This window comes from Acanthopagrus latus, chromosome 9 (assembly GCF_904848185.1).
Source record: "Acanthopagrus latus isolate v.2019 chromosome 9, fAcaLat1.1, whole genome shotgun sequence".
In the NCBI taxonomy this organism is placed as follows: domain Eukaryota; kingdom Metazoa; phylum Chordata; class Actinopteri; order Spariformes; family Sparidae; genus Acanthopagrus; species Acanthopagrus latus.
Window position 1 is genome coordinate 1,580,485 of NC_051047.1, and position 25,375 is coordinate 1,605,859.

General features: G+C 41.7%; 1 protein-coding gene across 1 annotated transcript; it reads left to right on the forward strand.

Moving 5' to 3' along the window:
• The first annotated feature begins 6,384 nt into the window (after positions 1 to 6,384).
• On the forward strand, positions 6,385 to 24,312 carry ccdc80 (coiled-coil domain containing 80). The gene is made up of 10 exons (XM_037110260.1): positions 6,385 to 7,916; positions 8,181 to 8,378; positions 9,678 to 10,162; positions 10,580 to 10,927; positions 11,926 to 12,082; positions 15,334 to 15,470; positions 16,421 to 16,572; positions 18,568 to 18,671; positions 23,037 to 23,120; positions 23,415 to 24,312. The coding sequence occupies exons 1-10, from the start codon at positions 7,223 to 7,225 to the stop codon at positions 23,735 to 23,737; spliced, it is 2,682 nt and encodes an 893-aa protein (XP_036966155.1). The 5' UTR covers positions 6,385 to 7,222; the 3' UTR covers positions 23,738 to 24,312.
• The last annotated feature ends 1,063 nt before the right edge of the window (positions 24,313 to 25,375 follow it).

A 25,375-nucleotide genomic window follows, 5' to 3' on the forward strand; every position in this document is an offset into this window, starting at 1 on the left:
TAGCTGGGAAGCCATGGCCTGAGCAGTCCCATATGGGGATTGAGTCATAGTCTGTCCTCCTACACCACAGGCCCTCCATGATGTTTCACCCCATGAAAGGCTCAGTATTGAGATGATGAATAGGCTTGCGGTCCAGCTCGGGGGAAACGAGTCACAGCCAGGAGGTCGACGGACCAAGCTTGCTTCACATGTGAACATAATCACGCTAATATAGACAGCAGTGGGTTAACACACTTAGAGGCTACTTAGCTAGGCAAACTTCCCTGAAGAATCTATTCACATGTCTCAATGGGCAGGTTGTCTGCCATGTTGGTTGATATAATTACAGGTTTTTTTCAGAATGGTGAAGATCTAATACCTGAGAGCTGGCACTGAGAATCATTTTATTGCTTTTTCTCTGCAGAGTTTTTAAATGCCACCAAATTATGCCGATATTATAATTCCTTTATCTCTTATAGTTTCATCCTTGTACATTGGACCCCTTAAAAGGTCCTCTGATGGCCAAAAATGAATTACATTTTGGCCTTTTTCTATCAAAAAATGAACTGATGAAGATGAAAATATGAACATTTGTTTAGTTTATATGATGAAAAAGAGACCATGCATACATATAATTTAATTGGTGTGTTTTTAATAAAACACACACAACACTGTGGAGTCAGCAAATAAGATTGTAAGAATGAAATATGATCAGAATGAATTGTTCATAATTAACTTTACATCATACACATCTGTAATTTTTTCAGTAATGCAAATAGTAAATTCACAGTAAAACCCAAATTCAGTCTGATGACTGGTCTAACTTTGGTTTAGCTCATCTTCAAAGTGGAATGTTAAGTATCATAATAACATAGCCATAAGAAAAAAAACAGAAACAAAACTTGAACTGCAGCATTTGCTGTTTTTCTTGTGAAGACTTTCAGGTACTTCTCCTGGCCACGGCCTCATCTCTCTATCTCTCCCTCTACGGTACAATATAAACAGTTAAAATGTTAAAGAAAATATTGTAAATCTTTCTTATAGTCTCCTTTGGGTTTCCATTCCATGCTGTTAGTGCTTGCACAACAGGAATGGATGGGCTCTCTGGTCTCAGCAATACACTGGTGGTTGGGATTAAGCTCCTCACCCAGGAGCCATCAACACGCACACACGCACGCACGCACGCACACACACACACACACACACACACACACACACACACACACACACACACACACACATATGCACACTCACATACTTCCATAGCTGCTCTGTGTTTTCACATGTGAAATGGTCTGCTGAGGTGGAAAACAACAGTACTGCATAGAGGACACAACCTCAAAATGAACAATGGGCTGAGGGTGAGAAATAAAGCGAGTTAAAAAGAACAATCTTCCCACTCAAGTCAGTCAGACTTGGAACAACCACTGTGTGTTGCTCAGTCAAATAGTTTTTATGTTCCTGCAGAGCTACACTGATGACATATGAGATTCATTAGGTTACTGCAGTCACGTGTAAGCACTCCCCTTTTATATCTAAACCAGCTCCTCTCTTTCATTAAGTTCCATGTTAAAAACTGTGTTGGTGGCGTTGATCAAGGAGTCTACTTCTGAAGTACGCTGGGAGGAATATAGCAGATGCCAATTAAAGGACACTGTTGACCTCTTTAATCAGTTATTATTTTTACGTAAATGCAATCTCTTGTATTACTGTCTCTAGCCAGTAAGTAATGTTGTATCAATAAAATGTTCTACCTAGTATTTTAAATGTGCCCTGTTGTACCTTACATATATACTGAACTGTTCTAAGTAGAATGGAAGGCCTACAGCAAATGATAGATCGCTCATAACAGCCAGAAGCCCTTTTTTGGCTGTTGTGAAAACAAGTATTACACTACAATGGTAATACATTCATCAGCACAGCAGAATAAAGTGCAGGTTTGGAGTTCAGAACAGCAGCTCATTCAGACAGCTGACTAGACTCAGGCCACACAGTTTCACTTTCAAACTCAGCGCTTTTTACTGCTGTTTACACTAACTCAGACGCAAATGAAGAAAATTGCACTACCTGTTTATGCATATAGGTATATAAATAACTATATGTGTTCTATGTTTATGTAGCATGAAGACATCAAGACGCTGTGAAATGATAATCATTTGTCAGATTCCCTATATTTATACAACTTACAACTGGTAACACAATGTTAGGACATTTGCGCTTCCCTCCCAGAGCGTGATGTCAGTGGAAAATGGTCACCATATGAACATGGACTTCTGGTCAGGACAGCAGAAACACTCTCCATCTCCTGCAAAAGACTCAAGACTCATTTGTTCAGACTTCACCTTGACCCTGCCTAGCATGACTCCCTCCCACTCCCCGCCAAAATAAATAAATAAATAAATAATGTATGCACTTGTATGCTCGTGTCGTTAGCACTTCAGTCATAGCACTTAATATGCACTTAAAGAATCTTTGATAAATAGCAGCTATGATCCTCAGATGAGGGCTTGACAATTGTTTTCCGGTGATATGTTGTGGTTTCTCTCTTGTGACAAATGTACTTCTTATTGTAAGTTGCTTTGCACAAAAGCGTCTGCTAAATGCCCCAAAAGCAAATCTAAATGTAAATATCTTAATGGTTACTGGTTCCTCATAGGCCAGTCCACTCAGTCATTATTGAGTTTAAGGAATTCCCAGTCAAAATCTAGACAGGTTTGTCTGTGTGCACTTATGTGTCTTAATGTGTCTGTGTGTAGCATGGTTACAGGTTACAATCTCACTGAGAGACAGGTTACTCTCTCACTGACCTGTCAGCAGGCTGATAAAATAGAAGGAGAGTTCAAAATTCAAGAGGCAGGGTCAGAGGTCATCGTGTTTATGTATGAGGCCTAGACTGGATGTGCTGCATCAACAAAAATTCATTAAGGACAGGATGTTACTGTAGTGCGGGACACTGTTTCAAGCAGGCTGGACGGTGGCAAAGTTGATGTACAAGATATGTCTAAATTTCTCAATCTCAAACTCTGGAAAGAGCAGGATTTCTTCTGTCCTTGAAATGCCTTGAATGGGTGATGTTTTCGTCTGACACCTCAAAAATACAGAGACATTCTTATATACTGGGTCAGAGTCTAAGATAGGGTTAACTATCCACTGAACCCAGACCATCTTGGAATAATGGATGATGCAGGCTGCCATTCATCTACACCCCATTAACTGTTATGTGAGGCATGTGAGTATTATGTGGACCTTTGCGCTCTAAATCTCAGACAGATTGTCAGTGAGGTTTCAGACATGTCATTCTCAATTAGAAACCCTTTGAACAGCACATGTAATAGACAGATGGGTTTAAAACGCCAGACTTAGTAAAGAGTTTGATTTTAACAGAAAAAGGGTGGTACAGCAGAAGTAAAACTCAGTCCTGGACTGTGCAAAGATCCATATTGCATCCTGATACCATAAAATATCTACTGTATGATCTTTTTCACAGCATCCTGTGTAGGAATTTTCCATAAAATACATAAAGTTAAATTACAAAAGTAGCAAAACAGGAAATTGACACTTATGCTAGTGATGTAAATCAGACTGAAGTTGATCTTTACAGAAACAACAAGCTGATTTTCCAAGCCCCAAGTTCATACTGTGCTGTTGGTTTTCCATGGTCTCACAACCTTTTGCAGATTCTTTTAATATTTTCCATCTGTGAGCATCTCCACCATTTCCTTTGTGCTTTGTAGGACAATAGTGTCCATTAAAAATAGTTTTACATTTCATATTGTTAAAATGTACTCAAAACCCAGTTTTAATGTGTTCCCGTTACAGCGACAAAAAAAACATTGTGGACACAAAAGGAACGCTGCATTAGAGATACAGATCTCATACACAGTATGTGCCACACCTATCATGTCCTGTGACCTGCTTAGTAAAAAAAATCACGTTGTAAAATTTCACAACATGAATGAACACTTTATCAGCTCTGCTGGATGTCAGGGTCAATGGATCAGTATCAGTTGCACAGGTGAACACCACATGCAGAACATTTAAGTTGCATCTTAAACTTCCTCTATGGCCTACACATCTGCTTCCCTCATGTATGTGTCTGTACTTGCATGGGATGTGGACCACCACTTCTGTGTCTTTACTGGTCTGTCTCAACGTAATAAATATCTGATGGAAGTAAAATACAAGGTTCAGCTGGCAGTCCTGGGAATGATTTGCACTCTGGCTCATTCAGAGCGAAGTGTAGTGGGCAGAGGACTGCAGTGATTTTGCACACAGAGAATGTAATTACAGAGTACACCATAGATACTCTCTGGACTTTAGAATAGAATGCATGCAGCAATCAGTGCTCTGTGTAATGCTACAGCACAACAAGCTACTATAAAGAGAGAGATCAAGCATATCCAAGCCCATCTTGGCAAGTTTGGCCCCACCATAGCAGGAGTACTGCCTCTGTCATTTAGTTGACTTGAATCCAAAAATGCTTAAATCACATGAGCAGTAACACACTGTTAATATCTGCTGACACCAGGAGGAGCACAGGATGCTCGCGGCCCCTTTGCTGCTCCCATCATACAAAAACACATCTACTCAATGGTAGTTCCACTGTCTGGGAAACCTTCTTGTGCCTCTGATATAAACTGTACAACTTCCATTTGTTTTCTAGACACAACCCAGTAGCCAGCTGACTATGTGTTGACTCCCTGGTGTGATGGTGTGATCCAATCAGTCGAACAGCTTAAAGGTGTCAGTTCACACCTGGCATTAACATGCATCTCAGCATGATTCTCAAATGGAAGGGATCTCACTTCCCTGCTCTATATGCAAATATGACATGTAAAGAGTGGGACGAACAGACATGGCATTGTTCACAAGGAAAGAAATATCTTGTAAACAAAAATAAATATGTCTTACATTTGTCAAATTTACAACAAGGCCAAGATAGTTAAGAATGTGTTGCAGAAAACGTTGCACAAAGTTTACGAAATTTCTCTTAACTCAACAACTCACAAAAGAAAGTGATTTATTTTTTCAAAGGAGTCTGGGGACTTTATGCTCTGGCAACAAAGAAGAAGCCTATATTGATTACTGTTGACTTAATTTGTAAAATTCAACACGTCGAGAAGTGTCGATCTCCAAATGTACCCAATGTAACAGGGAGGAGAGTAAAGCTCCTAAACCTTGCTGCTGGGGTGGGTCGCTGCCTCCAGATGATTTTGGGGACATGGAAAAAAAACACATTCGGAGGTCGACACTTCTTGACTGGTAAGACGGCTGCAAGTGGAAGAAACATCTGCTGACGTGAGTAGTTCAAAAACCTTCTTCTTTAGTAAACTCTGTGTACACAATGTTGTCAGTGCTGGTGTTGATGTGTAGAGACCCTGGTGATACTACCAGCAAAGTTTCATGTTGTGTCGAGCCTTCTTACTGTTCAAAAAATAGCTAATATTAATTTTGATGCTAACATAGTATTTTCCCTGTAGCACTCCACTGAAAATGAGTCTCAAATGAAAGTTTGACTCGGGTACATTCCCAAAAAGCATTTTGACGAGAGTTTTGCTTTAATGCTGTCCATTTGTGATGCGATCAATCAGAATGTATGATGATCCCAAGTGTGAACAGGGCCTATGTGGTCAAGTGGTGAGTCTTGTGTAATGTAATGTATTTAGACTGAAGTAGTGTGTGTCGCTGGTTCACAGTTCAGATGCTTTCAATTGTTTTTTAATAATTTACAGCATCACTCAGGACTAACTATTGTTTCGGGATGACTCAGATCCAGTGTTGCATCTCACCACTGACAAATGTCACCTGCAGCGCTGTGGGAGAAAACAAGAGGATAAGTGATGGGACTTCTCTAATAATACAAGCTGTGGTTATTATATTAAAATGAAAGATTGTGTGCAGGTGGAAACAGACGTTTTAAATAAACTAGCAGCTACACAGCGTGAGGCAGCAGTGGCTCATATCATACAGTGTTTTGCATTTGCAGCGAGAGTGGATTTGGCTCAGACCGAGTGGTTTACTTTCCTTTACTCAGACCTTAATTACAAGCCAAACTGGGAAACGTTCTTAGAGGAAATGGAAAGAGTCTGATTTTGGCCAAAGAGCCGCCAGCGAGAGCAAAGACGGTCACTGCAATTACATTATTTTTGCAATAAACAGGCAAAGACAACATTCAGTTGTTCTTTGTTCTCAGTTAGGAGAAAAGTAAATGCAGGGTCAGCCTCTAAGTTTAAATATACACCAGCGCTGCATTTCCTTCTAAATCATGTCTTTGTGGACACAGCGCTCCAAAATAACGAGCAGCTCTCTGGAGGCGGATGGGAAAGAGAGAGAGGGAACCATGGAGGATGGGAGTGAGACTTGGGGGCGTTTCTCTGTTTGGCTGTAAAGGAGGAACTTGACACTGAGTCTGATTATGGTCATTTCTCTTCCCGGCAATCTGTCCAGCAGGGGGGCAGCGTGTCTAACTTTCCTGACATATTGACTTTGAGTCAGCTTCTTAGTGCGCTGCGCTTCAGTGAAACCTAAAACTGTCCCAGCGCAGGGACAGAAGCTCGGGTACTGAGGTGGGTGTTGCAGTACTGGACTGGCAGCGAACAGTCCCGGGGCAGGTCCTGCTGTTGCGTCGCCAAGAGTCCGGAGGCTGAGGTTTGGACTGGACATTTCTGTGAAAGCCTCCAAAGCTCCGTTTTGCCAAGGAGAACCTGGGGAGAAGCGGAGTCCGCGCAGATTCCTGACGTTTTGTCTCAGATTCCTCACACTTCGATGGATCTAAGCCACACCTGAAGATCATGTGGATAGGTTAACTTATTAGGATGTAAACGTTAAGTGAGTGTTCAGAACTTCATGTTATTTCCTCTGGGGGCTGAGGAACTTATCGAGAGTTTGACGTGTCTGTATAAAAGAGATGCTCTTCCCTCCTGATCAGGGATTATAATACTTTGACAACGGAAGTGCTGCCGCGATGAAGTTGTGGATGTAAACTGTTCACCCACCACCAATCTCGTCTTTCTCTTATCGTTCGCCTCGTCTGTCTAGGAGCAGACAGTGAAGTGGATCTCCTCGGCAGAAGGCATGCTCTGAAACGCATCAGTGGCAGCTGACCCTGCTCACTGTCTGGGTTCAATTTTAATTAGCTGATTACCAGCCACAGATGCAGTAAAGGCGCGCCTGGATCGCGGCTCCACCACTGGATCTGTATCCTTCCCGCAGTGAGTGTTACTTTCTTCGACACCTCGCCAGAATGCGGAGGGCTTTTACACTCGGCGTAGCTCTGATATGTCTGCTAACATGGTCAGGTGAAGCCGACAAACAGACTCACCTCAAGCGGTCACTGCACAGACGCGCAAGACTCGGACGTGTCCAGTCGGGAGCAGCCGACAAAGAGCCCCTCGTCGGACGTGTGCGTCCTGGGTTTGGTTCGGCGATCGCGGTGCACGGCTCCAGGGACGGGGCAGATGTGCAGGCTGACGAGGAGGGTGTGCCAGCTTCCGCCCGGGCAGGTTCTGTGCAGGGCAAGAGCGCAGAAGGTCAGGGTGTCGTGCCAAGGAGAAGGGGGACCGGGCAGATCGGCTTGCCCCGTCAGCTGGCCATGCTGCAAGATGAGGGCACACCAGGAGCGAGAGCCAGGGTCACCCGGATGCCCAGCAGCGCCGGGTCACCAAACCTGCTGGCAAGTTTCGCAGGGAAGAACCGCGTCCTGGTGATCTCAGCGCCACATGATTCAGATGGCTATTACCGACTGATGATGTCTCTACTGAAACCAGATGTTTACTGCGAGCTCGCCGAGAGACATGTCCACCAGATTGTCATGTTTCATCAGGAGGGGGAGATGGGGGGCAGGGTGAGGAGGATCACCACTGAGGGGAAGGTGATGGAGGAGCCGCTGGACACAGCACTCATCCCCAGACTCATGAGCTTCCTAAAACTGGAGAAAGGCAAGAATGTGTTTGGGGTCCTGAGGGAGTTTTTGCATGTTTTGAGTTTTTCCTCTCGAGTCATGACTTCATTTACTTTCTGGAAAGCAGCTCAGGTTTAGATCAAGTTAAGAGAAGGTGGGTTAGTTATATCTCTTCTCAAGGGATCCTCACCAGAAATCATGTGTGAATGTTAGCAGAGGCAGCAAACACCTCACACTCAGCTCGCCACAATACCTGACATTGTTTGTATCCAAATCTGACCAGTGATGTGATGACCTGTAGGTAAGTTTGGGATGGTGCTGCTGAAGAAGACCCTGCAGGTGGAGGAGAGGTACCCTTACCCGGTGAGGCTGGAGGCCATGTATGAGGTGATTGACCAGTCCCCCATGAGGAAGCTGGAGAAGCTCAGACAGAAGGGCTTTGTCCAGAAGTGTAAAGGAGCAGGTGTGGAGGGCCAAGTGGAGGAGGGAACACTCACAGGTAATTATGTTGATCATTTATACTTTTTACAGTGATCACAGTAGGGGGAACCATGGGTCACACCTTTTAAGGGAAGTTCTTCATTGCCATATATTTAAAGGGACAGTTCAAATGATGGAGAAAAAAAAATACATTTTCTCAAATTTTTACGACATTTTATGGTAAGTAGTTGGTGATTACCAAGCAACATACTTGAAATTTCGACAATATTTACATTAAAATGTATTGAAAACATGATTTAAAGCTGTAATCTGGAGTTTGGGGGAAAAGTGGCCAGAATATTTGAATGATCCAGCTCCCAGGTCCCTCCTTCTTCCTCTCTGCTGGCCGCAGCCCTGCCTTCAAAGCCCCTCCCCACAGAGCAGTAACCACGGTAACAGAGGACACCAGATAACCAAGATGGCACATTCAAAATTACAACAACAACAACACTGATTGTTCTCTTTCTGACCAAAACAACTAAATTACAATGACGAGTTCCTCATGCAGATCACTGTAGTAACAACCAATATTCCTCACATCACGGTAAGTGGAGTTACCAGCTAATCATTACCCGCTGCAACGCCATGCTACGTCTCTGAGGCATGAGTAACATTATTTCTCTAAACCAATTTAACCACTTCAGAGTGTCCTGAACACAAAATAACATTATCATAACTACCTGGTCACTGAAGGAGGGGCACTGCTGAGTATGCACTGTATGAGTGAGGGCAGTCTGCCAACAGCTTATGCACAAAAGTGATTGACTTCTCAGACTCTCCCCTTGGCTCTGATTGGTTGTACTGCACCAGGAGTGGTGGATTCTTGCAAATCAAATAACAGCCACTGGGTGGAGCCACAGACAGTGGAAACCAGCTGGATGTTTTCCAGAAAAGTAGGTCTGTTAAAGGACGTACCAGCTGTTTATTAAGTTTTTTTTTTGTGTTTTTTTTAAAAAGCTGAATGGTATTACTAAATCATGCTGGGGAAATTTACAATAAATCTTCAGGTAATTATTGTCATCATTTTTGGTGTTTGAAATATATTTCCAACATGTTGCTTAGTAACCATCTATTTACCATTACATTTCTGGAGCTGTAAAGTGAAGTGTTACCTCAAATATTTTAGGTGTGTTGTTGTGTGTATAAGACCTGGCAACACCTGAAAATGGTCATTTTGAAATAACAAAAGATTTTCACACCAGAATGCATTTTGACAAAATAATTGAAGTCATACTTTGTTGGACTAATTTGATAATATCGAATTACAGATAGTATGTGAAGGAAATCTTGTATCTATTATCTGTGTTTAATGGAGCAGTAGATACACCAGTCGAAAGAAAACCAGGGAAGAAGATATTAAGAAAGCCCATGACAACAACCACACTTGCCACAACCACCACCACAACAACTAAACGACCAACCACAACAACTACAGTGACCACCACAACAACTACAACCCGGCCCACCACTACAACCAGAGCAACAACTACAACAACCACCAAACCTACCACTACCACCACCAGAAGAACCACCACAACCCTCCCACCCACCACCACCACCACCACCACCCAGAGACCAACCAGAGCCCACACCACAGCCCTGTGGCTCCCAGCCCCCAGAACAACTGTTGATCCTTACTACTACAACCGCAGAGATAGGGAGAGATACCCTGCTAAAACCACTCCAGCTGGAGATAACCGCACTGACAAAGACAACAGGGATCCACACAGCCGCAAGCTGGTACCTGCCACACATAAACCCTCCAGGATCAAACCTACCAGGAAGAAGAACGGGGGAGAGAAGGTGAATCAATAAAATGTAGCTGCATTTATGTTGATTGACTGCACAATGCACTGTATTTGCACAGGAATATGGATAAAGACTATTCCTTTTGAATCTGTGACATTTTTGCTATTAAAATGTCACTTTAAGGGTCATCATGCTTTGCCCTTTCCCAGACATGGTTTATCTTATCAGATTGTGCGTTGATGAAGATTCTGTCAGGATTATACTCTTCTTCATCATCTTAGAACAAGCTATTTGGTTAAAGAGTTTATATGGTTCTGGAAAGGTGCTTTTGTGTGGGGAGCGATAATGACTGAATTTTAATTTTTGGTAATGTATTCCTTTAATATTCTTGTGAACTGGGTATTGCTCTAATGAGGAAACTAACTGTGTGATATAAAAATGTTCATAAACAACATGTATTTATCTGTGCAGGTGCTGACTAATGAGTATGAGGACAAGTATGAACCCAGCAAGCCAACAGTCAGTGACCCTGAGGAGACAGAAACCTTTACTGACATCAGTCCCACCAAGAAGGTCAAGGGCAGGCACGATAAGCTTGATAAGAAGAAGAAAAAGGGTGACAAGGCTGCCAAGAAAGCAGAGAGGAGAGGAGGGAAAGCAGGGAAAGAGGGGAAGATCGGTGGAAAGAAAAATGGAAAGAAGATGTTAAAGTACACTGAAAAAGATGACTACCCAAAGCCCACTAAGAAGCCAACTCCCCCTCCGAAGGGGTCTCTGGCCTCCTTCCTGGATTACTTTGAGAACAGGAGGCGGCTGCTGGTGAGAGCATGACATAACTCACAGTTCATCAGAGACTTACTACCCACTGTCTCCTGGCAAATCTCCTGTTTGAGGATTCAGTCAGAGGGAAATATTAGTGCTCAGATACAGTAGAACTGTCAAACTGTGTTATCTACCAACTCCTAGTACATATGCAAACCAGTTCTAAAACAACACTTTGATTGGGTTTTTAATTTGCTTTCTTACTGAGAGCTCAGTGAGTGGACAGACAGCACTTTCTTATCATTGTGTTCATTATAAGTCTATGGCCAGCCAGTAGAGACTATAAAAAGTTCCAGTGGATGGCACTATTTGAAATTAAACCGTAAGCTTTAATGTTACTGATTGTTTCCCACTGCCTCTAGTCTTTATGCTGACTCTCTAACAGGCTGCTGGTCACTGCCTTTGACTCCATCACTGAACATGTGGGAATGTAGAGCAGGTTGAGATGATCTACAGGATGTTAAACCCCCAATAAGAAGGATTTTGTTTCCCAAAACAGAGTACTGGAATGAAAGAGCAGCATAAAAGCCAAAGAATCTCAACATCTGGATACGTAAAACATTGCTGATTGGTTTGTACCAGTCAACAAGCCAGTAAACACTACTGTGCTTTGGGGCAGCAAATGATTCACTCCTTTACGCTCTTTCTAATGCAATGGCTGTATGTGCCGTAGTGGTATGTAATGTGAACCGGCATAAACTATGTGGAGCAGCCATCCTCCAGCTATCTGGCAGGCTGCACAGCTGTGTGCTAACAGACTTTGTGTCTCTGTTTTGCAGCCAGCACAGATTCTTATCACAGCAGTGCGGTGGGCAGGCTGGGAAAATATGCCCCATCCTCCGCCTGCAGGTTAATGTAAACACCACCTCTGCAGCCCACTGTGTGTATCTGTATGTGTGTGTGTGTGCGTGTGTGTGTATGTTTCCGCGCACAAGTGTGTGTATTTAATTGCATATACATGACACTGGAACCGCCCTTGCGCTCTCTCCCTCCAGCTGATTACGTCCCCCAGTGAGGAGAACAGTATGTATGTTCAGCAGAGGGATGAGTACCTGGAGTCTGTGTGTGAAATGGCCATCAGGAAAGTTTCCATCATCACCATCTTTGGCTCCCTGACCAACTCCACCATGAAAATTGACCACTACCAGCTGGGTATGTAACTCCCACACAGTTCTGCTTGTCTCAGTGCAGTACATGATTGTCAGTTCTCTCAGACATCAGCGTTAACCCATCAGAGCCTTCCATCTGGTCAGGCAACTGCATCCTTCACTAGACAGTGTGATTAGCAGTCACTGAGTCATACGCTCTACTGCACTTGGCTCTCCTCTTCTCAGTCTGCAGAAGTCATTCCAAACTGAGTCAAAATGTGGCATTTTATCATCAAATGGCATCTGTCTTTGTGCTAATGAATGGGGTGGGAGCTAGGGCTGGGCATCATATGCAATATATAGCGTTATCGTGTAATGGGACTATGTATCAGCTTCGAGTTTGATGATACCATTAGTGCTTTCTTTTCCTGGTTTTAAATACAGTATGCCATTTCTGCCACTAGGGGTCTCTCAGTCATAACAAACAGAGAGACTTCAGCAGTATGGAGACCTAAGAGTTTCTCTCTTTGTTGGTAAACAACCATCTGATGTGACTCAGACTCAAAAAGGTTCACATATGAGCTTAGATTTTATTTACATTACATCTAGTCTTGTTCGCTGACTTCCTTCCTCTGACTCTCTCCTTGAATTAATAGTGACAGCCACCCAAAGAAAACTTTACGGCAACATTTGGGATAATGCTAAGTACACAAATCATCAACATATACAACAAAGGTCTGCTCAACTTTTAGACATTTTAATTCAGAATTCCTATATATTAAAATATATGTAAAGGCTGCATCTCAGTAAAGTGATGTAACTTTAAAAAATACCAGACAGTTCTAATACTTGCCTTTACCCACTTAGTCATTACAACTACATTACTGATGATCATTCAATAAAATCTTGTTATGTTTATTTTTGTGACGGTATGACGGTATCAATAGTCATACCTACAGTATTGTATTATTGGATTTTGCCTCCCAGTATGAACTGCTTTTGGGAGATTTCAAAGTATTGAGATGTATATTGTGTGTCAATATAAAGTGTAAAAATATTACATTATTATTTAAAGGCCATACTGCCCAACTATACCAGATAGCATCTAGGAGCTCTTTAATTTGGAAAAGACATAGAGTTTGTTCCAGTTACTGTATGTTTAACAACATTCAATGAAGATTTATTATAAAAAAAAAAACTACAATCTTAAGACTCAGTAGCAGTCAGTGGCTTGAGAACATTGATATTTTGTCAGTCAATTGAAGCTACAGAAGTTCAGGGAAAATTTACTGTGTGAATGTGCTCCATACTGAAAGGGAGGCCAGGAGAGGTGCCTCTTGCCACGTCTGCTGTCCTGTCCTTGTTTTACCTTCTTTGCATGATTTCAAAGTAGAGGCTTTCAGAAGCGAACTCTGCTCCAAGTATAACATTCAGAATGATCACCGACTCTGCCAAAGCCACAGTATTGTGTACTCCTCTGTGCAGGTGATACTGGACAGAGCTCACTTCTCACTCCTGCAATCCTTTTCTTCTGTACTCGTTAATGTGACGTTAATGTGAATGTAACCATGTGGCGTATTTTTTATATCACTTTGAAATGTTACACTTTTACTGTATACTGAGTGGTGAGAGTGGATTGTGGATCTTTTGCTAAAAAGCGAGGTCAGCAGTGCAGTTGTCTGTATCACATGTATCAGAGGAGAAGGGCGACCATTGAATATATACCCTCCCTGTTTATTATTACAAACAAGACTTTTTCCTGTAGAGATGATGTGTAGCTAACAGTCACACACACACACACACACACACACACACATACGCACACACACACACACACACACACACACACACACACACACAGTTTTTGTTTAAACTGCTCAGGACTTGCTCAAATGGAACGAACACTGCTGTTTTTATGAGCTGTGCTGTGTCATTTGTGCTTGGCAGCCAGTTATATTTTGAGACATTTTATGATCTCAAACCCGCCTGTGTGTAAACATCCGGACATGCAAACCCACTTAGTAAAAGTTTGTGAGTCTGTCACTCCACATGACAACAAGGTTTTTCCCAGATGGAATGCTGAGAAAAGTACAGAGCTGACGTCACTCACCCCCACCCATGATAGAACTTGATTACAGTTTTGTTCCACCCACCGGCTAGAAGTTCAGTGTGTGTGTGTGTGTGTATCAGTATGTGTGTCTATGTACTGTATACAACTGGTTCTTTCAGTGTTGCCCCTCCCTCAGTTTAGGGTGACCTCATAGTGTTGGAGTTTTCAGTTGCTTGGTTGGTCAACAGCGTGGGTTCTATGTGGAACATGTGGGTCTGTTTTTTTGTTTTTTTTACCTGACTGATACTGTATTTCTGGGGGCTGATGCGGACATCAATATTAGGAAGTAGAGACATTTTTATTTGTAACAATGATTCCCAAGTGTGGCTATCAAAACATTATTTGGATGGCCATTATAAAATCTCAATCTGATGTTTTTAAACCTTTACAATAGCTTAATAAAGCATTTCATTTACAGCCAAATAACAATAAACAAGTTTAATTCACTTTAAATTTGTCATTTAAATGTTTCATAAATCACACATGTGTTCTGTCGCACAACCAACTCTGCGCTCAGATCTGCACCCGTTTTCACGAAAGATTGGTGTGTGTGTGTGTGTGTGTGTGTGTGTGTGTGTGTGTGTGTGTGTGTGTGTTTGTGTGCTATGCAAACGTGCATGGAGGGAGTGGTGATTAAAGGCTTTTGCTTTGGCCTGTATAAATGGCAGCAGCAGTACATTTCAACCCTGTAAGATATCGGTCTATAAAAGCTGCTCTCTGAGGAGTGTGTCCCTGTTTCACTCTGCATGTTTCCACTCCGAGTCGACTTCACTGTCATGTCACAGTCATTTTTCAGAGGAGTTTTTTTCAGAGTTTTGAGCTCAGCACTGGAAAACACATTTTACTTTGGATACAATGTGTGCTGAACACTCACGTTGTGTTTGTGTTAAAATGGTTCAGCTGATGGGAAATCAAAACATCTGTACTTATGTAAGAGATGTATTTTTGTCAGATGGTACAGTTGACTGTCTCATGACTAAAGACTTTGTCAGGGAGTAAAAATATCAAAGCGCTGAGAAAGAGCTGAGATGTCACAAGTTATTGTATGATGATATTTCATGGGATGGGAAGCATTTTCTTTACATGAAATATTAAAAAAAAAAACTTCCCTGTTCATTTACCTCCACCTCACTCCACACGAGTAGTGTGAACTGACAAATACAAACTGTCTGACTGTTTCTTACCACTGTCTCTTTCTTCTCCAGAAAATGACAAGCCTATGAAGGGTCTTCGTCAGGAGGACCTGGTGAACCAGGATCTGATCACAGAGCTGAGGAAAGAGTTTAGTATGACATATGAGGACTTCTATATGGTCCTCACCGACACTGACATTAGAGTCAAGGTAAGGACTTGCAGGCTTATTAGACAGAAGATTTTGCTTTTGGCCCATGGCCCCCTATTACAGGAAGTTTCACTTCTGGCCTTCCAATCTGGCACCATTATCAGTTACAAAAAGAAACTCCCTCTATAGCTAGTCCCTAGAATGGTTAGTCTTTTTAATGTTGTACTTCTGAGTTCCCTTAAATAAAGATTTTCTGCGTTATTCACAGCACCACTGTTGGTTTGTTTGTCTGCACTGTCTGTTTACAGTTTCACTACCATCTGCCCAAAACTTTCATCTCCTCTTTCTCTTTAAATGTGGACTGACTTGTCCTGCACTGCAAACACATTGCCTTCGCTAAAACACTGTTTTAATTCATACAACATGACGTTTGCCCAACGCGTCTGTGTGTATCTGTGTGTGCATGCCAGGGTAAATCTGCAGGCTGTTTTTGAACAGATTCATCAAAGAGGCCAGTGTTCAGCTCTCTGCTGACAGAGGCGCTGACAGGGAAGTCTGTGAACATGCAAGGATGTGGGTGTGGGCATGAGACATAAAGTGGCAGAGGCAGCAGAGTGGAGAGAGGTGTGAAAGAGTGAGAACGAGCTGTGCAGCACATTCAGCATATCCTGAGGAAGGTGTGAGAGTGTGTGGCTCTGTTCCATTTATTGCATGTGTCTGAGAATGCTCAGCAATTTTGTAAATTAAATGGGATGCTGTGTGCTTTCTTCCCAGAAGTTATGAACAATGCTTGTGATGTAGCCAAGCCCACTCCACATCTGCTAAGCCTGTCCCAAACTTCACTTCATCCCTTTATTGGAAACAGCTTCACCATTGTTTGAAGCAACAGAATGCTATATTCATATCTTCTGTCATTTTTACATGAGCATATTGGTTTATTTATCCTGTGACTGCACCATATTTCAAATCAACCTCTGGGAGAGTTTAACTGGTTCTTGCTCTTTTTTCAGCAATCCTATGAGGTTCCCATCGCCATGAAGGCTGTGTTTGACTACATCGACACCTTCTCCTCCCGTATCCGAGAGATGGAGCAGCAGAAGAGGGATGGGGTTGTCTGCAAGAAAGAGGATAAACCCAGATCCTTGGAAAACTTCCTCTCCAGGTACAATTGTTTCAAACTATTTTAAATGCATTACTAAACGTATGTGGACACCCAAACATTGCACCAATATGGATCTGTAATGGCCTGCTTATCTGGGAAGACTTTCCACAAGATTTTGGAACTTCCATCCAGCCACAAGAGCACACTGTGGTCGAACACCAGTTTTGGGTGGTCAGGTCTGGCTTGCTGTTCCAATTCTTCCTAAAGATATTGGATTTGTTTGAGATTAGAGTTCCTCCTTATAACACTCTTTATGGACCTGTATTTGTGCTCACTGTCATTGCTGTTTGATGATTTCCTGCAACTGCTGCAATACAGTTAGATACACGCTGTTGTCTTAAATATTGATGCAGCAAGTTTTGCTTAAATCGCAGAAGAAAGATAACTTTTTTTTATCCCCAAAGGACATTAAAATATCATGGCAGCAGGTACATTCAAGTACAAATACAATCAAAATACAAAAATAGAAAAAAATAATGTACTTTATACAATAAAATGCTTAAGTAGTAATTGACATTGTCCATAATTGCCAGCAGTTTTTCCAGTATCCTGGCACAACCTTTGTTCAGTCCGTTGGCGTCCTTTGTTTTGATGCTGCATCCGAGGACACCACAGCCAAGAAGATGGCGCTCGGAACAAGAGTCTGGTAGAACATCTGGAGCATCTGGTTGCAAACATTAAAGCCCCTGAGCTTCTCTGGAGTAAAGCTGGCTCAGGCCCTACTTCTAGACTCCCTCCATGTTTGTAGACCGTGTTAGTTGATTAAAAGTATCTTGCTACTCAGCATAAAAGTGGGCTGTCTATGCAGTAGAAAGATTGAATATTTTTGAAATTGGTGCCAGAGAAAAAAGGTTGTGGTATTCCCTTTTACTCAAAAGGTTGAAAACCTACAATAACTAGAATGCACTGCACCACACTGGACCAATAAACACTCCACAGTCAAAAACTGATGGGTAACATGCTGCCAGTTGGGTGCTGCCTGGTTTTTGGCTTGGAGTCTGTTTGGGAGAATGTTTTAAGAGCGAAATAGACAATGAAGAGGATCACGGTGCCTTGTTGTACAGTTTGTGTGGCCTACGTTTTCACAATATGTGAATGATATGGTGGCCGTGCCAGGTTCACAAACTTTCTCTACTGGAACTCAACAAAAATATAATTTGTCTCTGATAACATTTTAGGTAAGAAACTGGCAGTGTAATAACAGGATCTTGGTTGATAGTTTATTAGCACTGCCTAGTTCTGATAGTGATTGGAATTTTGTGAGACAACACTCACTCAATAAAGGTTAGAGAGTTGATGCACCCATACAGAGCTGTGATATGTAGTTGAACACCCCTTAAAATCTTTTGGCCAATGATTCACATCATCGGACAAAGGGTAGGGTGCTCAGGGTTTACCATTGTACATTTGAATATACGACCAACGCTGTAGTGACACAAAGCTGGCTGAAAATTGGCAAAGATCCCATCATAACAACACCTCCCAACCACCTGAAAGGGTATACTGTATATGTATGTCTCTGCTTCAGTGGAATTGACTTTAATAAAACCATTGTGGGTAGAATTATTGGGTGGTCCCATCAGATTGTTTCCATCCCCGTCCAACATCTGTTGCTTTGCTCAATAATCAGCAGGACCACAATTTATACCATTTAGAAGCAGCATTGGCAGGTTTCAGCAGACTGTGTGTGCTCCACAGATATTAAAAATAGCATAAACACTGCTGTAGCTCAAGGCTGAATCATTGCAATCACATTTTTCCCTTAGATGTCTCAACTGGACAGGCTGTCTTTTGTTACCATGGAGAGCTGAATTTCAGCTCTTGATCAGTGCTGAGATCTGGCAGGTTTTTGACCATAATTCAGGGTTGTCACCGTCTGGCAGTAATAGTATAGGGATGTGTTACTGTATGAGCACAAGTTCCTTGTTTTAAAACAGAGCTTTCACTGCTGCAAAGTGCCATTTAAATCCAGGCTAAAAGTTTCTGTGATTGTAGGTTCCGTTGGAGACGTCGTCTGTTCATCATCTCCTCCCCCAGCGACGAGGAGTGGGCCTATCAGCAGCAGCTGTATGGCCTGAGCAGCCAGGCCTGCAATCTTGGTGAGTCACTCCAAAACTAACCCGTAACTGGCCAGTCAACTCACTTTCCTGTAATCTTCATGCTATTTTTCAGTTCCCCTCAAAAAACAATCATTTTTCAACATTAAATCTTGGCATGCTGACAGTGTCTCTTCCAGAGGTATTAAGAAGAGTATGGCACCTTTGTTCAACTATAGACTAAAATGATTCTAAAAATGGATGTTAGCATCCAGTGTTTCTCACTTGTGTTATTTCCAGTGTCTTCTAGTGTCTAATCTGTTTTCTGGTTTTTGCTTTGCTTTTTTACATGCTACTTTGTATTTAGCCATCTTGCACGTCTTAAATTTTAGATTATTTCAGTTTTAGTTATTAAAGGTAGCCTTTTTGCTTCTTTATCCTACCTGATTCCTGTGTATCTTTATGTTTGGGTCCTCATCTTTTCATGAAGTGTGACAGAATGAACTGACAAAGACAAAAGGGAGCACAAAGACTATATGTACACAGTGGAGCAACACAGGTGAGGGAAATAACTGTAAAATGCAGAAACAGAAAGAAAACAGGGAAGGGGGTGATGGGCTGGGAAGGAAGGGGGGAAAGGCTAAAGAGGGAGATGCAGAGCAGGTGTGGACAGCAAGAAAACAGGAGGGGAAATGACACAATTGGAGGAAACGAAAAGCAAGACAAATTGCAAAATAAAACAGGAAACCAGAATTTCAAAACCAGAATTATGAGACAGTAAGAGTGGCTCCACTCTTGTGCTCCAAACAATTTCCTGTTACTGCAGCCAGAAACAAAGTATGCTTAACCTCCTAGAAAAGACCTACCAGGAGAAAATGTAAGATGTGTGCGCAGAGAGATGACAGACGTTTTCTGTCTGAGGCTGATGAGCTCTTTTCTCTCTGACACTGACCTCTTTAGCATGTCAGTCAATTTTTGCAGTTAGTTGTATATCTCAAAGAGTGATTTATCTAAACTTTGCAAATTTCAGTAAGCTGATGTGTCTAACAGATTTACTTGAGATAGATGTAAACTTTATATAGCCCACAGTGAACTCTCAGTAAAACCAAATAAATGCTGTCATCTGGAGTTTCTCCCTTATTTGAAACTCGTGTTCCAGTCTCGTTCATATCAATTCAAAATTTCTTACAATTCTCGTCACTCTTACCTCTTTCTTTGGTGCTCTCTCAAAAGGCTTAAGATGGTTGGGGACGTATATGTTTTTGTCACATTTCTGACTTTGACTCTTGTACCTTCTGCCATTTAATTCCAGTGATGCCCACATTCAACTAGATTTTAAAACCTTTGAGCCTTAAGCCCCATAAACACCAGACCTCAAAGAACTAGCATTGAAAAAAACTGACAGTTGCTTAGCCTCATGTCTGGCTGTGTCTTGGCAAAATAAAAAGCTGGAATTGAACACACAGCAAAGACTGCAGCCGGCAGCCAACTAGCTTGTATGAAATACCTCTCCATAGTGGCAGTAATAAAGTGGCAGTAGTCTGTATTCGTCATTCCAAAATGGAAACCGGAAGTGGCATGAGGATATAAAAACAGTTATTAAAATGAAGAAGAGTTTTTTTTCCACCACTCTGGCCATTATAGCCACCTCTAATCAAGAACATGTCAGATGGACAGTTGCGTACGACAGTGGCAGAGGTGAAAAATAAGGAGAAACCGCACTTAAAGTGAAAATCTCGCCAAAAAGCAACCTAAACTTTATTTGTGAATGTTTATGAGTCAAACCTTCGTGTAAAATGCATAATTACGACAAAAGAGGCACTTTAGAGGCAGACTGTAGCTTTGTTTTTCCAGCAAGCTAATTTTCAATGGAGTGCAGGGGCACTCTGATGTTAGCATTGCTAACAGGAAGGAGAGTATTGCTGGATCTCCTTCCTGTTAGGTTGCGCTCGGGATTCGACACTTTTTGTCTGCCATGAACGGCAGCCCGCCAGAGAAGCTACCACTCATGTGAGTCGTCCAAAAACTCTCTTTTTAGTAAACTCTGTGTACACAAACAATGTTCTCAATGCTGGTGTTGATGTGTGGAGACCCTGGTGATACTACGAGCAAAGTTTCATGTTGTGTCGAGCCTTCTTACTGTTTTAAAAATAGAGATTTTGATCCTAGCGTAAGAGTGTCCCTGCACTCTATCGAAAATTAGCTTGCCCGAAAACTAAACTACGGGAAATCTTAAAAGTGCCTCTTTCGTCGTAATTATGCTTTTACACGAAGGTTTGACTCATATTCAATCACAAATAAAGCCTTGGTTGCTTTTTGGTGAGAGTTTCACTTTGATGAGTGACATCATGGATACTGTAGTGGCAGACTCCCTTTCACTCCACCTGCACCTCAAGCTAAACTTAGACTAAACAGCCAGTCGGAGTGATTTCTTTCAGCAATGTCTTGGCCACCGATCCTTCCAACAAGCTGCAGTCTAGAGCTGACTAGTGCCAACGTGCAAGAAACACCACAACAACTAGGGCCAAAGACACTTACCACAAGGGTGCCAGGCAAAAGAAACCAACATCAAAAAAACTAGTGCTGCCAAGTGGAAGACTCAGGACTCTGGATATACAAACTCTTGTTTCGATAAAGCCGCCTGGTTTGTAAGGCCCCTAAGGTACTACTATATTGTAGTATGTTAAACAAGAATTTCAACAGGAATTTTAACTTACTCGACTGCCTTCATTGATCTAATATCAGTACCGCTTTCTGATATGGCATGCTTTGTAGAGGTTTATAGGTTGTAACTAATGGATTTTTGCTCTGTCTTTAGACTATTAGTGGAGCATTTCACCAGGGCAACAATTTATTATTATTTGCAGCTGCATACTTCATGATTTATTAGACAGGGAGAAAGCCATTCATTTCATGGATTTCTCATGACCATTTGAAGTGATTCTTCATCTTTCTTGTGTCTTTATAGCAAACAATGAAATGGGCAGTCAGTGACACTATGGCCAGTTCCTGTCTTTAACCACACCAGGCTGAAAATCTGTCTTCTACTGCCCTGTTAAACCTGTGTCACCTCCTGCCACACTCAGCATCATGATGAGCGAATAGTAATTGGGTGTGGTGAGCAGTGTGCATTGTTGCACCTGTAACCACACCCACTGGAGGTCAGCAAAAACAAGATTTTCAGGGGTCTTGAGTGATTTTTTAAGAATATCTAAAGGCCTCTTTCCTAAAATAATGACCTAACCCTAAAATTTGGAAATGTAAATGTTATGAATGAAAGGATTTTGCTCCTCTGTGGCTCTTTTCTCACAGATAAGTGGTCAAACAGATAAAACAGCAGCAGGTATTCTTGCAACTTGGCAACCTTAACAGGTGTCTTTTTGATACTTTGTTAATGAACCACAGCACATTTCATTATGAAACCAATAAGAGCAAGCTACATTTTGAAATCCAACTAGAAAAGGGATGTGCTGCTGCTGCAGGCTCAGGCGCTGTGTGCTTTGTGCTTCAGTTAGCTGCTGAATGAGTGCCACTGCTGCTGCTCACCCACTCCTTGGATACAGAGTGAGCTAGATTCTGAAAAGCCACACAGTTTCTGCCATTTTCATGCCACGAGCCCGTACGGTGGTTGACCGACAGGTAGCCCTCCAATCTTTTCATAAGACCCAAATGTGACGCTGGGATGAGCTTATTAGAGGCTACAGATACTGATTTCTTTTGTCGTATTTGTCATAGCATTTGATTTATTGATTGCTGTTGTGATGATCAAGAGATTTTCTACAAATATAACAAAAATGCTTCCAGAATAACTTACCATCCCTAGCTTTAACCACTGAAATAAGCAATTACTTACAGCTCACAAAAGAAGTGTCTCTCTATCAGAAAACCCATTTGTGACATCAGTATGTCTGTACACTCTTTTTCCATGAGATGACTGAATAAAAAGTTTGTCTTGCTTATCAGCAGGCCCACACCAGGGCCTTTGAGCACTTTTTCCCCTAATGTGTTGCTCTTGGCTGGGTTGGCACCCACGGCTGCTCCCTCCCTGCCCCAGACAAAGGCCTGTCCTGCTGACTGGGCTGAAGGCCTGAGAGGTTTGATCCTGGTATTCAGCACTTGGCTCTCACCAAGTAAAGCCTGCGTTCTCCTGCGTTTAATGTGGGCTTTCTCGCTTCAGAGGAAACAGCTCTTTGGCAGGACTCTCCGGACCACCACGTTCTCCTCCCTTTACCTAGAAACCTGTGCTGAGGATGGTTCAAATAATAAACAAGCACAGTGAAATCAGCTGAGATAAGCAAAGGATAAAAAACATTTGGTCAGCATATTACAGACACAATGTCCTTGTTTGCAGTCTGACTTTTAGTGGAAGATATGTGCTTCTTTCTGATGTGTGTTGTGACTGTGGTTGTTGTTGTCATGGTTACATAGGTCTGAGGCACATTGCCATTCTGAGGTTGGTCGGAACAGAGCCGCTGGATATGGGTGGAGTCTTGGAACTGTATCCTATCAATGGTAAGAGCTTTCTCTCATAAAAAAAGAATTAGTGTAACTGTGGGTCAAGCATGTGTAGCAAACACATTATGAGACACAAAATACTTCACATTCACTGTACTTGTTTTATTTAAAAACAGCTGTGTTTCCTCATACTACAGCTAAAAAATTGAGCTCAGCATGTAGACATACAGTTGATGTCAAATAAACCAGCAAAGGAATATGGCTTTACTCTCTCTGCTGTAAAAAGGAAAGAGAGAAAGAAAAATTTGTCTCAAATATTCCACTCCTAACCCGAGTCTCTGCTCCATCCAGGGAGTGCTACTGTGGAACGTGAAGGGCTGTCAGCCACCCTGGTGAAGGACATGAGGAATTACTTCCAGATCAGCCCGGAATACTTCTCCATGCTTCTGGTAGGGAAGGATGGCAATGTTAAGTCCTGGTACCCCTCACCCATGTGGTCCATGGCTATCATCTATGACCTGGTGGACTCTATGCAGCTGCGCAGACAGGAAATGGCCATCCAACAGTCACTGGGTATGCGCTGCCCTGAGGATGAGTATGGTGGCTATGGCTACCATCAACATGGATACGAACATGGTTACCAGGATGGCTATCACCAGGGCTATGGTTACTAATGGCTAACATATTTCCTACCCCTTCCTCCAGCAGGCAGGTGGCTCAGATGAAATGAGGTCCTTGAATGTTTTGTAGCACTTAGTGAAAGCCTTAAAACTGTTGCTTTCACCTATCCAGTTCTTTGATATAGCATGTAGCATAGTATGCTGCAAGTGATGGTAATTTGCAAGGGGCTTCAGTCAGAGCCAGTTAGTGTGTGCTGTGTAGATGAGCCAGGAGGTTCAGGGATCTGTTGTTTACTTAGTTCTTGATTTATGGATTCAAACAAGTCGATTCTGACTTCAGACAAAGAGTGTTTTGCACGTTTTGCATTATATTATCTGTCTGCTTCACTGGCCTCTCAGGTCAAATGTACTTATTCATGTTATCAGCACAGTACTTTATTTTGTAGATAATGGGCTAAAATAAGACATATATGTATTTATTGGACATCTGTTGCATTTGAGGTGCATTTATCAAGTATTTTATGAAAAGAAGCTGTCACATTATTTCTCTTTTGTAAAATTTCTGTTGCTACATAATGTTCTTATTTATACTCAGTTGTTCAATGCGATTAAACATTTGTTTACTTCCACTTATGGTCTTGGAATTGCTTCGTGCACAGTATATCAGTACTCAACTGTTGAGTTTCACTTCAAACTCTTCTTTTAAGCTACATCTCCTCCTAGTGGCTTATTAAGATGATAAAGGGAAATTACTTGACAGTATATTTTATTGGCCATTTAATAAAAATAACAATATGATATATACATTTAAAAAAAATGCTTGCTGTACCTCAGAAGGAATGTAAAATACAAAAATGGCAATTAACCCTGTCAACCCCATGGTCTCTTCAGTAGATCCAATATTTAAAAAAGAAAACACACACAAAAAAGTTTAACTAATAGAAATAACAAAACTTCCCCAGATGATATTTGTATGAGTTTCCTGAACTGATACCTTCAAATGTGTTTAAATATGCAAATATAGAAATTGATTTCCAGATTGGAAATCTGAACTTATGATCAGGTTCAAAATTTCCATTTCATTTTGTTGACGCATTAGTCAAAGTTCTTATTGAGGGAATTTTGGATATCTGTTTTAACTACCCCATAAGTCATATGGAGAAATGATGGACGATATATTGAACAACCCCTAGTTAATATAGACACCACAGGGAACAAACTTGAGGGTGTGGCATATTTAGGTGCTGCTGAGGTGGAGATTGCTGCCTCAAAGCCTGAAAGAAGACTCATTTTGAGAAACCCACCTTAAAAGGTATGTATTATGTATTAATCGGTATAAAATTCAAAACATTTTCAGACAAAAAATGGTGAATAGAGTGAAAAATGTAACTAATTACCTAAACACTATAATTAAACTTCAAAGTGAATTGCTTACATAGACATTCTTTTTCTTACAAATATTCTAAATGTGCAAATTATGCATAATCTAGTTAAATATGCACAAAGATTGGATAAGCAAGGCTTACAATTATTGTATTTTGTTGACATAAGAGTCAAAGTTTGACAAAACCACCATGTTTTTCTGAATAGTGTGTCATTTTGTGCCGTCATTTCATTCACAGTCAGATTTATCAGAAAACTCCTTCAGATAGAAGTGACACTGAAAAGCTTGGCATATGTAAAGTCCAGAAT

Excerpts from the sequence above, each read along its gene's own strand:
- ccdc80 (XM_037110260.1), top strand. The coding sequence starts at position 7,223 with ATGCGGAGGGCTTTTACACTCGGCGTAGCTCTGATATGTCTGCTAACA. Across the intron at positions 15,471-16,420 it reads ACACTGACATTAGAGTCAAG|CAATCCTATGAGGTTCCCAT; the intron begins GTAAGGACTTGC and ends CTCTTTTTTCAG. Across the intron at positions 23,121-23,414 it reads GGAACTGTATCCTATCAATG|GGAGTGCTACTGTGGAACGT; the intron begins GTAAGAGCTTTC and ends TGCTCCATCCAG.